Source organism: Panthera uncia, assembly GCF_023721935.1.
Source record: "Panthera uncia isolate 11264 chromosome A1 unlocalized genomic scaffold, Puncia_PCG_1.0 HiC_scaffold_17, whole genome shotgun sequence".
Taxonomy (NCBI): domain Eukaryota; kingdom Metazoa; phylum Chordata; class Mammalia; order Carnivora; family Felidae; genus Panthera; species Panthera uncia.
The window spans coordinates 59,715,657-59,730,788 of NW_026057577.1; the positions used below are offsets into that span (position 1 = coordinate 59,715,657).

A 15,132-nucleotide genomic window follows, 5' to 3' on the forward strand; every position below is an offset into this window, starting at 1 on the left:
CAGCCAGGGCCTGGTTGTCCATATGGCTTACATGGTCCACTTTGGCTCTTCTAGGCCTGCATAACCCCTACCCCATCCCATGGTAAGTTTTGACAGTGCCCTTCCCTTCTTGGGCCTCCATAGTATACTGTATAATTGCAAATGTCCACACCACTTAAAAGCTAGTCAGGCTCTGGAGAGCCAACTTCAAAACTTAGGCCTTTTTTTTCTTTTCACCTAACTGCTGTGACACCAGTTTTGCTGATTTGCAGTGACCACCCTATGTTGTCGTGAGAGTCGGGGGCAGGACATGAGAACGTTCCATGAGATGACATTCTCTAGATCCCTAAAGGAACAGCGATATAGAAGCTCCTTGGATTTTGGTTTTGTCATCAACCCTTTTAACTCCTCACCCTCCTCTGGGTTTTTAGCCCTGAGTGAGGTGAAGCTGTACCATATGTGTCTCTGTCTCATGATTTCTCTATTTACCTTGACCATTTCTTTCTCCACACTTCTCCTTGTGTTCCAAACTCACCGGGACTTCTTGAGGTCATCCTGTCCTCCTTCAGCAGGGGCCATTAACCTTTTGGCTGTCATAGTGGCCAGGATAACAAGGATAGCAAGGAGGGAGAGGGGTCAGCTGTAAGATAACAAGGAGGGAGAGCTGTAAGATAACAAGAGGGGTCAGCTGTAAGACAATGAGTATCAATTGGTAAGTATTTCAAAGCCGTCATATTTGTCGCCTGATGGTAAAGCTGCTACAGTAGTCTAGGTGAGGGATAATAAAAGCCAGAAGGGAGTCCTATGAAAGAGCTTTGGTGAAACCACATGTGGGGCTGATAAGAGGGGGAAGTCGAAGATGACTTTGGGATTCCCAGTTAGGGTAACCATTGAATAAAGATTCACTTGACAGAGAAAAGACAAGAGTATGAGAGGGAGAGAGGGAAGGTAATGAACTCAGTTTTAGATCTGACTGAAATGCTATGTAATAGGAGAAATATATATGGGGCTGGTGCCTGGGAGAGAATCTGCCTGGAGAAATAGATTGGGGAAACGGGTGGGAATGTCTGGGAGAAGAAGAGAAAGTCGTTGTCACTGTGGATGTTAAATTTAAAGACATAAACAAGGTCATCACTGTTTTAATTCTTCCTTGCACTTCATAATGACCCAGTACTTTGGAATTTCTCCAGGTTCTTACAGTGGGACAGGTCTGAGGTCAAGAGTACTGTCAAGGGAGTCTGTTGCTACCTTTTTTTTTTTTTTAATTTTTTTTTTTTTAACATTTATTTATTTTTGAGACAGAGAGAGAGCATGAACCGGGGAGGGTCAGAGAGAGGGAGACACAGAATCCGAAACAGGCTCCAGGCTTTGAGCTGTCAGCACAGAGCCCGACGCAGGGCTCGAACCCACGGACCGTGAGATCATGACCTGAGCCGAAGTCGGCCGCTCAACCGACTGAGCCACCCAGGTGCCCCTGTTGCTACTTTTGATCCTCAAGGGATCTTTAAAGCCCCAGGTCTGACACATAGATGCATGGTATACTAAGTTCATATCAGAATGAGGCCAGAATATTCTATACAAAGAAAACTTTGATGAAAGGCCAAAAAATAAGTTATAGATGCATGCAGAGGCACTATTTAATTTTTTTAAAAATTTAAATGTTTATTAATTATTGAGAGACAGAGAGAGACAGAGCATGAGTATGGGAGGGGCAGAGAGAGGGGGAGACAGAGAATCTGAAGCAAGTCAGCAAGAGCTGTCAGCACAGAGCCCGATGCGGGGCTTAAACTCATAAACCGCAAATTATGACCTGAGCCGAAGTCGGACGCTTAACCGATTGAGCCACCCAGGCGCCCTGGCAGTGTTTAATTTTTTGTAGTTGGGCTGAATTTGTTAAGTGAACTCCTGGAAAGGTAACATGTACTTCTCAAAACCATCATTGTTATGCCTGAGACATGGTCTAACCTTTGGATGTACTCTGCTAATATAATTACTTTGCTGTCTCTGAAAGGTGGCTTTTAATTGGGTTTCTTAGTAGCAGCTGCTGTGGAGCCGCCCGTCACAGCCTTTCAATAGATCGGGCTGGTTCATTACATGTTTCCTCTCCCTGGACTGGGCCGCTGGGCTTGGACAATAGCCAGCAGTTACTGAAATGCCATCACTTACAGGATTGACCTTTAAGACACTGATTTGTTATTTTGTTGAGTTTCGACTTTTTTCCTCTCAAATTTAAATGGAGCTTTATTGAATAGAGGGCTAAACTCAATTCTTCTCATTCTCCATGGCCCCTTCATCAGCTTATTTCCCCCTGGTTCATTGCATTTAGTTCTCTGGCTGGACAGGAGGTTTAAGAACTAAAGACAGCTTGTCATTTATGGGGCTCAGGACTGTCCATGGGGAAGTGCGGTGGATTATCACATAGGCAGGTCTCAGAGTCCTCAATGCACTGATGATTTATGCACAGGTAACCTGAGCATAAACTCTTAGTCAGTTTTTTCTTTTTGGTGTAATTGTGTTGAAAATTCTTTTTCTTCTTAAGTTTTTATTTTAATTTCAGTTAGATAATATACTATGTATATATTAGTTTCACGTGTACAATATAGTGACTCAACACTTGCATACATTACCCGGTGCTCATCACAAGTGCACTTCTTAATCCCCATCACCTATTTCACCCATACCCCCACTCACCAACCCTCTGGTAACCATCAGTTTGTTCACTATAGTGAAGAGATTATTTCTTGGTTTGCCTCTCTCTTTTTTTCCCCTTGTGCTGGAAATTCTTATTTCTAGGATTATTGTCCTGAAGGCTTTTAGTTCATTTGAAGAAAATGAGTACCTAAGTGTCACACTGAATGAACAAAACTTTGGGAGTAGGTGGGAAGGTGGGACAAGAAGAAGAACTCTGTGTTTGGCTTTGGTTCTCCCTTAGAGCAGCTCTGTGGGGCTGGTTCTTTTTATGCCCCATCATGACATCCTGGTGGGTCCAGTGTATTTTCTGAATATTCTCATATAATAAAAAGCTATCTCGTCACATTTCCTTTCCAGACAGTCTCAGTTTGGTAATTAATACGTCCAGCCTCAACTAGACTGGCTTAAAGTGAAAGCTTCTCCCCTGGCTCAGTTCTCAGATTCAAATTCCACCAAAAATAAAAACTATTGATATTTTTATTGGAATGCATTGAAACTATAGATTAGTTGACTTCTTAGAGATGATAAACATATTTTCTTGGATTTAGTCCTATTTGTATTTGTTATTACAAATGCTTTGTTTTCAAAATTAAGTTTTGTGTTTGTTGATATTATACCAAAGTGCTGTATATTGATTTTATCCCCAACAATTTTGTTTGGTGGTCTTATTCTAGTAGTTTTTCAATGAATTTTTTTTTATCAACCCACAGTTCTCTATCTTTAAGAGTCTCTTATGGTGTGTTTCCTCCTCTCTCTCTTTCTGCCTTCCCATATGCTCATCTGTTTTGTTTCTTTTTTTCTTCATTTTTTTAAAAAAAATTTAATTTTAGTTAACATACAGTGCAATATTGGGTTCAGGAGTAGAATTCAGTGATTCATCGCTTAACATCCAGTGCTCATCACAATAGGTGCCCTTCTTAGTACTCGTCACCCATCTAACCTACCTCCCACCCACCTCCATCCATCAACCTAGTTTGTTCTCTGTCATTATGAGTCTCTTGTGGTTTGTTTCCCTCTCTTCTCTCCCCCTCTCCTTCCCGTGTGTTCATCTGCTTGTTTTCTTAAATTCCACATATGAGTGAAGTCATATGGTATTTGTCTTTCTCTGCCTGACTTATTTCGCTTAGCATAATACATTCTTGCTCCATCCATGTCATTGCAAATGGCAAGATTTCATTCTTTTTGATGGCTGAGTAATATTCCATTGTGTGTGTGTGTGTGTGTGTGTGTGTGTGTGTGTGTGTATATATATTCCAGTGTGTGTGTGTGTATCATCTTTATCCATTCATCAATTGATGCACATTTTGGCTCTCTCCATAGTTTGGCTACTGTTGTTAATAATGCTGCTATAAACATTTGGGTGCATGTGCCCCTTCAAATCTGCATTTTTGTATCTTTTGGGTAAATACCTAGTAGTGAAATTGCTATATCATAGAGTACTTCTATTTTTAGTTTCTTCTCCATACTGTTCTCCAGAGTGGCTGCACCAGTTTGCATTCCCACCAGCAGTGCAAGAACATTTCCCTTTCTCCACCTCCACGCCAACACCTGTTTTTTCTTGTGTTGTTAATTTTAGCCATTTTGACAGGTTTAAGGTGACATCTCAATACGGTTTTGATTTGTATTTCTCTGATGATGTGTGATGTTGAGCATCTTTTCATGTGTCTGTTAGCCCTCTGGATGTCTTCTTCAATTAATTTTTAATATAGACAATTATATCAGCTGTGAAAAATCGGTTTTTCCCTTGCTTTCCATTTCTTGTGCCTTTTTTCCTTCATTTTTCTATATTGCCCACCAGAGAGAATTAGCAAATGTAAGTAGTGATAACTGCCATCTTTTTCTTATTTTTGATTTCAGAAAGGTTGCTTGCAGTAGCACACCAATAGGTAAGATGTTTGTAGTAAATTTTTGGTTAGATATCCTTTATTAGGTTTAGAAATGTCAGCAAGGAGTTTTAATCCTGCATGTGTGTAACCTTATCAAATACCTTGTAGCCTTATCAAATATCTATATCGAGTAAGGTGTTGCGGGTTGACTCTTACTGAAGGGCGTTAAGATGCAACCTATTGTATCTTCTAGGTGCAAAGTCATTGCCAAGTGGACTGGGAGTGATACTACATTTTGAAATATGATTTACATAAAGCTGATGCATTTTTTACACATACACCCTTTGTAGGAAAATAGTGTATTATGCGGTCAGGCTTGAAAAATAAAACTAAACTTTGTTTGTTTTTCTCTCTAGTATTACTTTACCGTTCTTTTTGGCCATGAAGGTCAGAAACCCCTGGAGTTGCGCTGTGAGGAGGAACAGGATGGTAAAGAGTGGATGGAGGCCATTCACCAAGCCAGGTATGGGCTCAGATCCTCTGTGTGACACTGGATTGACTGGGTGTCTTGCCTTGGGGTTTTCACTGTTGGCTGTAGTTTTGGAAGAACTTGAAATTCCAAGATGGGTTTCCCCTTGGTACCTCCTCCTTAGTGACATGCGAAATGCTTCTTTGTGCTTTCTACGGCTATATTCTGGCTAAAGATGGAAGGTAATAGATGTAACAATAATAATATCAGGTTACTTTTGTGGCTTGTTCCTGTGTGCCAGGCACTCTTCTGAGTGCTTCTCAAGTAAGGCAATTTATTAAACGTATTGAATTGCTTATCCGCTCAACAATCTGAGAGTGGGTATTATAATTACCCCTCTTTTACAGAGAAGGGAAGTAAGGCCCAGCCGGTTAGTTTGCTTGCCTCAGGTCACACAGTTGGTAAGTGGCAGAGCCCGGATATGGACTCCACCAAGCCCACATTTATACACTCTGCCCTGGGCAGCCTGGGTATCAAGAAGGGTGATGCTGACTCTATCTAGGGAGATAGAAGAGTATGATTTTGTTTCCTCCTAAGAAATATCAGGAAGAAAGAATGCACTCAGCCTCAAACAAGAACAAGAAATCTGAAAGAGACTCAGGCAGATCCTTCTCTTTTATTTTTCATCTTCATTTCTGAAGTCCAGTCCGCTTTTGCTTTAGCTGGCTCCCATGCTGTCTGCTTTCCTGCCTGTCTCATCCCTCGTCCAGTCTTTCATCACCCCCCAACTGCCTACTCATATTCCTGGTGTTTTAGGCGCAAAATTCCAGCTGGGGCACATCTTCTTTTCCTTCCTCTGACATGCCCCCTGCTTCTCGGAAGTGCCCATTCCTGCCTCTAACCACCCCTGACCCTGAAACTCCTCGGACAAGTTGCCCTCATAGGCCCCTTCTCCACATGGCTGCGGTGCTTGCAGTAGTACACGTAGAATATCTAACAATTTAGCACAATAGAGGTGGGTTTTTGTTTTTGTTTGTTTGTTTTTTATTATTTTTTTTAATATTAAAAAAGATTTTTTTTAACGTTTATTTATTTTTGAGACAGAGAGAGACAGAGCATGAACAGGGGAGGGGCAGAGAGAGAGGGAGAAACAGAATCTGAAACAGGCTCCAGGCTCTGAGCTGTCAGCACAGAGCCTGACGCGGGGCTTGAACTCACGGACCGTGAGATCATGACCTGAGCCGAAGTCGGACGCTTAACCGACCGAGCCACCCAGGCGCCCCTGTTTTTGTTTTTTTACATATTTTGCACGTGTGCTTTCTGTTTCTTGAGCTGGATTGTGTGCACCTGGAGAGTAAGGAGGAGGATGCTTCATTTCTGAATGAAGCATGTTGCTCATTATGTGGTAGGTGACCAAGAAATATTTTCAGATTGATTGTAAAGAAGATGAGGTATTTGTTCTGGGTTTAGATGCTTCTTTAACCCTTGAGATTTTTTCTCTGAAAGTTCTCTCCGTCTCATCCCCTCCCACTCCTCTTCTTTCTTAAGCTTCTTTATATTAACCACCTACCTCCTCTGTGGCAGGCGGCATGCTAAGTGCTTTACATACTTTGTTTATTCCTCACAACTACCCAGCAGGGTATTATTAGCCCTACTTTGTAGATGAGAAAACAAAGATGCATGATTATTAAGCAGATTGGCCAACATGTAAAACGAAGTTGTTACGCTGCAGAGCTGAGCTTCCCACACATCAGTCTGACTCCAGAACCTTTTACCAGTGTTTTCTATTGTAACTGTCTTTATTATCGTCTCCTTCTCTCTTTACTCTTCCCCTCTTATGTTTCTTTTTCTCTTTCTCTGTTCACAGATGAAGGTAGATTAGTATGAAGTTAGGGTTGAGAGTAGAAGATGTTATTTGCAAAATATTTCAGTCCCTTTTCTTCCCTCCTCTTCAGAATACTTCTCTGAGATGCCCAGGGTTGGCGACCAAATGCTGCTCACCAAGTGGGCCCTGGGGATAGCTTGCCCACATCGTGATCCTGGCACACTGTTCGGCTGTCTTTTCTCTCATTGTTTCTGTCTGAGGGTTTTGCTCCAGACTGTGCTCTACAGTACAGTGACTTGCTGTAGAAAGAAGGCTGGGTCTTCAAAGGTGAAAGAAGTATCAGGTTGGCAAGGTAGAGCTTGGGTTATTTCTGGACACAATCTCTGTGACTGCTTCTGTTCTCTCCTACCTGGGAATTAAAATGATATAAATAAGTTAAAACGTGTGTATTTGCCCCCCTTTTTTTTTCCACTCCAGAAAAGCCAGATACTCGTAGTAGCCTAGAATGCCTCTGTGGTTGCTGAGCAAATACCATGTTGGACCAAATACAGAGTATGGATTCCTTCAAAAATGGTTAGATTTTAAATCTAATTTTTAAAATTATTTTAAATCATTTTTTTAAATGTTTTATTTAATTTTGAGAGAGACAGAGACAGAGTGTGAACAGGGTAGGGGCAGAGAGAGGGAGACACAGAATCCGAAACAGGCTCCAGGCTCTGAGCTATCAGCCCAGAGCCCGATGCGGGGCTCGAACTCACAAGCCATGAGGTCGTGACCTGAGCCAAAGTCGGACGCTCAACCGACTGAGCCACCCAGGCGCCCCATTTTAAATCATTTTTAAATCACTATTTTTCTATGCTATGGGAACTTTGTCATATACGTGGAAGTGGGTCAGTATTTGGTGTTGATTGACATATGATCGAAACCAGGGCTCGTGTGATCTTGTCAGAAACGTAGACTTTAGAAATCAGTTTGGTGATTTAGGAGACCGAATGATAAGAATTCTCTTGTGGATTTGAAGATTTAGTTAATAATTGATTTTTTTTAAATGTCCTGCCTTTTTGGTCCATTAGATTTGCTTTTCCTTTGATTTGAGGCCCAGGACTGGGGTCTTTGATGATTTCTTTTTAATCAGACTGCTTTATACTTGAGTTCTTACATTTGACTTTTTGCATTGAGATGCTTCTTACATTTTCTGCTTTATAAATCGGGAGGATAACAACGTTTTCATTTAAGTTTCATTAAGTTGAGTTTTTGGTGTGAACTTGGATTTGTGAAATTCATTCTGACTGTTCATACATGTGCAGAGCCAGAAAGTAAATGAAGCTGATTCAGAGAAGGAATTTGTCAGCCAGTTTTGCTTGGCATTGTGCTAATTAAACAACTGATTGGATGACTAAATATTTCACCTTTAGAGCGTTAATTTGGTGCCACTGCCTTTTTAATAGAAAATGCTCAATAATTACGTTTTTTTTAAATCCCTCTTTTTAAAAGTCTGAGCTTTTGACTAACTGATGGCTATTTTAGCCTGAGACTAATTTTTTTTGAGCTCCCTGCAGACACTACATAGAAACAGGGACTGCTCAGAGCCCTTTTCCTGGTCTCTGCTGTTTTACTGGGATGTCTTTTCAGAACTGGCTTGGGCATGCTGTCCTTGTGTGCCACAGATATCACATTCTTGCTGCTGGCTTATTGTACCTCCGAGATGAATCTACTTGCTCCAGTTTGCCTTCAGAGGATCTTTGGGTCCTTTTCTGGGATGTTGAATTGCATGTTTTCTCCCTTAGATCTGGCCCAAGGAAAAATCTTTTTGGAAATTACATTCTCATTCTGAAGCTCCGATGTGGTCCAGAAAACTTGTCTTACGGTTTTTTTTTTTTTTTTTGAAGTTGGCCAATATTACTTTCTAGAACACTGGCACATTTAAAATATCATTCCATCACATATTATTGGCACCAGTTCATGGGAAGCTGCTAGCAAGACTCAGTCATGTTTTTGTCTGGATGAGCTGAGGCCAGAGCATTTTAATAGCAGTGAAGTCTATGTTTATTCCATAAGTGGTTTGCTAGTTGGGTATGGAATTTTGGACATTCCTAATAATCTGATTTTTGTTGTTGTTGTCTTCTTGGCCGTATCTGTCTATCGTGGTTGGTTTAGTCATTGACATTAGGATGGTCAAAAACATTGACCCAGGTAATTGCGGGTCCTTAGGGCTCACTGACTGAAAAGACAACATCCACAGCACTGTGTCTCCACTTTTTATCCTCTGGAACATGGACCAAGCGAAGTCTCGGCAGGTAGAAGGTAGCTATGGCCTGGAAGAGGATCTAGGTGTGCAGAGATACCAAAGCTCTCCCCATGCTGGTCTAAGCATAAGACCTGAAGGACCTGGTCTATGACAGTTAAGAAGAGAGAGCTAGAAAGTATTCCAGAGATGGGGTGGGGGATGACTTCAGAGGACTTTGTGACCACCTGGATGTGGGCAGTATTAGACCAGGATGATATCTAACACATCTCTCAGGGCCCTAGCATGGATAGTGTCACTTACTGGGAGAAGAAATGATGGATGAAAGCAGGTTTGTGGGGCCAAGATGGTGAGCACTGGTCAGGAGGGGCCTCTGAGGGGAATTGGAGGGTTTGATTGCCTGGAAGGGGCAGTGAGGAGCCGTGTGATTCTGAGGGGTCTCCTTGCCCTTGCTAGGGAAGATATGAGAAAATGAGTATCCGAAGCTACTGGAGAAGTAAGGTATGTCCTGAGGGGAAAGCTGGCTTTGGGTTTCTACCAAAGCTGGGGTTAGAGGAAGACTTTTGAAAAGTTGGAGAGGTGGAGAATATTGCGCCTGGTACAGTGAGCCACAGAATGTGCACAGCTTTTCCTTTTTTCCTCCCTGCAAACGTATGGCTTATGCTTTCAGTGGTTGAGACTGTCTCACCGTACCTTTCCCCTGCTTTCTAATTTTTTAACTGAAACTCTGCTCAAACTCCCATCTTGACAGTCTTCCCTCCTCTTGGTGTGTGCATATGGCAGGTGGATCTTAGGCTTTTTTCAGTGGGGAGGGCATTTGTAAGGGAAGAGGAATTCAGTGTGTGCTTCCATTCTATAAAGCTCATGTCAGATTTAGTTTGGCAAGGGTTTGACAGCACCCGTTCCCTCATCCTGTCAGTCCTGAACTTGACGGGCGTAGAGACTTAATCCTCCAGTTAAGTCTTTCAGTTAAGTCTTATCCTTTTGTCCACTAAAGAAAGCTCTAATCCAGCCTCTTGGGTCTGTTTTTATCTGTAGTTCTTTTGATGACATGTGCCTCAGGCAGTCTGTTGTTTGTTCTCTCTCTTTCCCCCTCTATCAATCTGTTCCCCCCTCCCCCACAACATACACCACACACACACACACACACACACACACACACACACAACACACAACACACAGCATACACAACCACACACACAAGCCATCATGGTAACTGCTCCAGACACCTAGTGCCTGTAACCTCATCCTTTTAATTGGATGGAGGCATAATTTAGAGTGAAGTGTATATTATAAAATCTATCCCAACACTAAAGGCCACTGTGTGTATCATATCATCCCCATAAAATCAGCTCTTTATATATGTACAGGGAGAAATCCTTCACAAATCAGAACAAAGCTAAAAACGCTTTGTGTATCACGGTGAACTGACAGGACTAGAAAATCAGAAATGGACAGTGATGTCATAGCCTAAAGCTATATTTTGTATTCTTCTTGTAATAATAAGACTATCACTACTATTGCTACTTTAAAGCTGAAGATATGGATTTTGTTCATTTGATGTATATTTTTTTTAATAAGAAGTTTTGTCAGGCCTTTGCTTCCAGATTGGACATGATGAAAGAGACGTCAGCACTTTCTTCCTTAGAACCTGCAAAGAAAGAGAAAAGGGATAATGTGTCTGCCAACTATGAAAGATTTCACTTGATGAGATGGTAGAAATTGTTTTCTGCAGGGAAAAGTTGGGCTTGAATTTCTTTATTTTCAGCCTTTGGTTAATACTTTCACCTGCTGGTTCTCTTTCCTATTCTTCACAGTGTTTTTTCTTCAGTTTGTTTGCATGGCACCAGGAGCTTGCAGTAGAACAGGCGCTCTGTCTGTTTGCACATGAACCCCAGCCCGCCTGCAGGGGGCGCCCCCCCAACAGGCTCTTGGCTGCCCCAAGAACTAGTGCTGCGTCAAGGCAAATTTCTGCCTTGAGCCTCTTCCCTCTGATTCCCTTGCTCCATCCATTATTCCCTTTCTTATACATTCCATCTGTTTACCAAGCTGGCTCTGGCTTTTTTCCTGTATTCTTAGATTCTCTTTGAATCTCTCCCACCTTGAAACAAGAAATTAAAATCCCTCCCTTGGCCCCGCATCCTCCTCCAGCTGCCCTCTCTTGCTGCATAGACAGGCTTCCTGAAGAAATACTTGGGTTGTTCTCCTTCCTCACGCAGCTCCTGCTCCTTTTCCAGCCCTTTGTGATGGGTTTCTGTCCCCACCACACAGAAACTGTTGTTACCCGAGTCAACAGCGTCTTTCCAAAGCTTTTCTTTCCTTATAAAACTTCAACTTTCCAGTAATATTTATTTTTTAATTACACAAATAGTACATAAATGCAACCTCTCTAATAAAAAAAAAGAAAGAAGGAAAGGAAAGGAAAGGAAAGGAAGAAAGAAAGAAAGAAAGAAAGAGAAAGAAAGAAAGAAAGAGAAAGAAAGAAAGAAAGAAAGAAAGAAAGAATCCAAACAATGAAAAGTAGAGAGAGTAAAAAGTTATTGCATTTATATGCTCCTCCTTCCCCTCCCCACATTCCCCAAGCTCACTTATTCCTCAAAGGTATTTACTGGTAACAGTCTCCTGCTTAGTGTTTTCATACATTTGCATATCTGTTAGATAAATAGATAAGATAGGTAATATTACATACTCTTTTACTGACTATTCATATTATTCTCAACCTTCCTTTCACACTAATTTGGAGGTTGTTTTTTATTTTATTTTATTATTTTTTTAATGTTTATTTATTTTTGAGAGTGTGAGCAGGAGAGGGGCAGAGAGGGGGAGACAGAGGATCTGAGGTAGGCTCCGTACTGACAGCACAGAGCCCGATGCAAGTGCTGGAACTCATGAATGGCAAGATCATGAACTGAGCTGAAGTTGGGTGCTTAACAAATTGAACCACCCAGATGCCTCCTGAAGAGGTTGTTTGTTTGTTTGTTTGTTTGTTTTAAACATCATTATGTAGAGACCTAAATCTTCTCTTGAAATTCTCTTTCCTTTTGCTTCTAGGACATCACTCCTGATTCTTCTACTCCTTTGATCATTTCTTCTCCTCTTTCACTGTCCCCTGTGTTCTGTCCCTTTCTTTAATGTCACTGCTCTGTGCCCTTGTTCCTTTCTCTCCTCACCAGTCATCCACTGCCAAGGCTTCCCCCAGGTGGATGGAGTCACCCTTTCCCCATGCTTTCGTTAAAGCTGGGTACCGTGCTAAGTGCTCCCTGTTCTCTTCTCACTGAACAGTCACAACGGCCCATGAAATCGGTGGTTCAGTTGAGTCTGAGGTCTTAGAGGATAAAATAACATCCCAAAGATCACCAGTCTACTAAGTGGCAGAGCTGATCCTCAAATCCAGGTCAGGCTAACTCTGAAACCTATGTACTTAATTAGGAAGATGTATTGCCTCTAGTATGTGTAGAACCATCTTTCTATACTGACCTAACTGTATACCCCTCCCCCTGGGTGCTAAACTCAAATTTTTTTCCGCCTCCCCTTCTTCCTACCAGAGTATAGTCCCCTGTACACATATACTCAGTCACTCAAGCCAGCAGGATGCCATCCTGTACCCTCTGCCCTCACTGCTCACGTCCATTCAGCCAGATGTGGATTTGAACCCTGGAACATCTGGTCTCTATTCCTGTGCCGACAGTGGTTGCCTGGCTTACTGCTCAGCCACCTCACCTGTCTCTCTTCTAAGTTTGCCTCCTAATCCATCCTCCACAGGGGACCAGAGTGCCTTTCTGAAAAGAACATACGTGCCTGGTAGAACTCCAGGTTTCGTATTAGTAATTTTGGTTATTATATTCAATTGACTTATTAGTGTAGAAAGTTTTAAACAGAGAGACTCAGCTCTCATTCATCTGCATTACCCTCCCTGGGCCACTTCCTTCCCCTGTAGAAAGGACTGATCATTCCCTTCTTTGGGCCCCTACTGCAACCCTTTATTTCTTTTAAAGTACCTTTGAAATTACTGTATTGATTTGTTTATGTCTGTTGCTCTCTGTCAGTCTGAATTCCTTCAACACAAATCTGTTGCTCACCTCTTATCTCCTGCTTCTGGCACAGTGGCAAATTGCTTTTCAGAAATGTGGGTACCAATTTAATCTCCCTCTGCTAAGACATGAAAAAGCTGGAATCATTTTTTTGAAAAATTTGTATTATATTGATGGGTAAAAAATAGTATCTTGATGTAATGATAATTTCCTTGATTGTTGGTGAAATTGACTATTTTTTGCCATTGTTAATATTTGTTTATGTTTCCTATATGAATTGGCATCTCATGTCCAATGCTTGTTTTTTGTCTTGGTGTTTTTCTTATCAGTTTGTTTATGAGCTTTTTGTATGAAAAAAAATATCTGTTTGTATTTGTTCTAAATTCCCTTGCACCATTTTTTTTTGCCCTGTACTTATTTTTTGCAGAGTTTTGAATTATGACACAGTGCAAATATTGCTTTTGGTGGGGAGGTTGTTCCATTGCTTTAAAAAAATACTTAAAAAACTGAAATATAATTCATATGCCATAAAACCTACCATTTTAAAGCATACAACTTAATGGATTTTAGTATATTCACAAGGCTGTGTAACCATCCCCACTCTCTGATTCTGGAACATTTTCAACACCCCTCAAAACCCCAATATCTGTTAGCATTCACTCCCTATTTCCTGCTTTCCCTAGCCCTAGCCAACTACTGATCTACCTTCTGTATCTGGATTTGCCCATTGTGGACATTTTGTATAAATGGAATCATACAAGCCTTTTGTGTTTGGCTTCTTTTACTTATAATGTCATCAGAGTTCATCCGTGTTGTAATAGCATAATGAATCCTCTGTTCTTTCTGTGGTGGAATACTATTCCATTGTATGAGTGTACCACATTTTGTTTACCCATTCATTGGTTGATGAACATTTGGATTGTTTTTACTTTTTGCTATTATAAACAATGCTGCTGTGAATATTTGTGTACACATTTTTGTGGACATGTTTTGAATTCTCTTGGGTGTACATAGGAGTTGAGTTATTAAGTCATATGTTAACTCTATGTTTAACTTTCTGAGGAACCAACAAACTGTTTTCCATAGTGGCTGCACCATTTTATATTTCCACTAGCTAGCAATTTATGAGAGTTTTAATTTCTCCACATCCTCACCAACACTTGTTTCCATTGCTATTTTATTTGGAGTCCTTGTAGTGGATATTGAATATGAGAATTTGTAAACTGCTTTAATCCATTTGGGCTTAATGAATATAGTTAGATATATGCTCTTGCTAAAGAATTTTTTGTGATCATAAAGAGAATTCTACCAATACTATTCTGCACATTTATTTGTAAAGAAATAAAAGCATCAGTGTTAAGAAAGAGTTATCAATACAATTTTCTTCAGTTTTATAATACAGCACTATAAAATATATTTTTTTTAGAAATAAATGTTCCTTAAAATTTCTCTGCCCCAAAATGATGATTTTACCACTATTGACTTTCTGTTATATTTCCTTACAGCAATATTTTGCTTGTTTTTTATATTAGATTGTGTTTTGGAAAGGATTATTGACAACTTTCCATATGCCCCATAGTTAGTCAAATGTTTAAATAATGAACTACTAACTGTGAACTGGAAAGAAGGAGCAATATTTAGAACAGGGAGTTTTAGTCTTTTTTATTTATTTATTTATTTTTATTTTTTATTTATTTATTTTTAATATATGAAATTTATTGTCAAATTGGTTTCCATACAACACCCAGTGCTCATCCCAAAAGGTGCCCTCCTCAATACCCATCACCCACCCTCCCCTCCCTCCCACCCCCCATCAACCCTCAGTTTGTTCTCAGTTTTTAACAGTCTCTTATGCTTTGGCTCTCTCCCACTCTAACCTCTTTTTTTTTTTTTTCCTTCCCCTCTCCCATGGGCTTCTGTTACGTTTCTTAGGATCCACATAAGAGTGAAACCATATGGTATCTGTCTTTCTCTGTATGGCTTATTTCACTTAGCATCACACTCTCCAGTTCCATCCACGTTGCTACAAAAGGCCATATTTCATTTTTTCTCATTGCCACGTAGTA

At 40.7% G+C, this 15,132-nt stretch overlaps 1 protein-coding gene across 1 annotated transcript in view; it reads left to right on the top strand.

Moving 5' to 3' along the window:
• RASGRF2 (Ras protein specific guanine nucleotide releasing factor 2) overlaps positions 1 to 15,132 on the top strand; it is a 223,728-nt gene that overhangs the window by 69,327 nt on the left and 139,269 nt on the right. Inside the window, exons 2-4 of the mRNA XM_049648890.1 lie at positions 4,913 to 5,038; positions 5,782 to 5,949; positions 12,581 to 12,848. Coding sequence (XP_049504847.1) covers positions 4,913 to 5,038; positions 5,782 to 5,949; positions 12,581 to 12,848 — 562 coding nt within the window. The remainder of the gene's footprint in view (positions 1 to 4,912; positions 5,039 to 5,781; positions 5,950 to 12,580; positions 12,849 to 15,132) is intronic.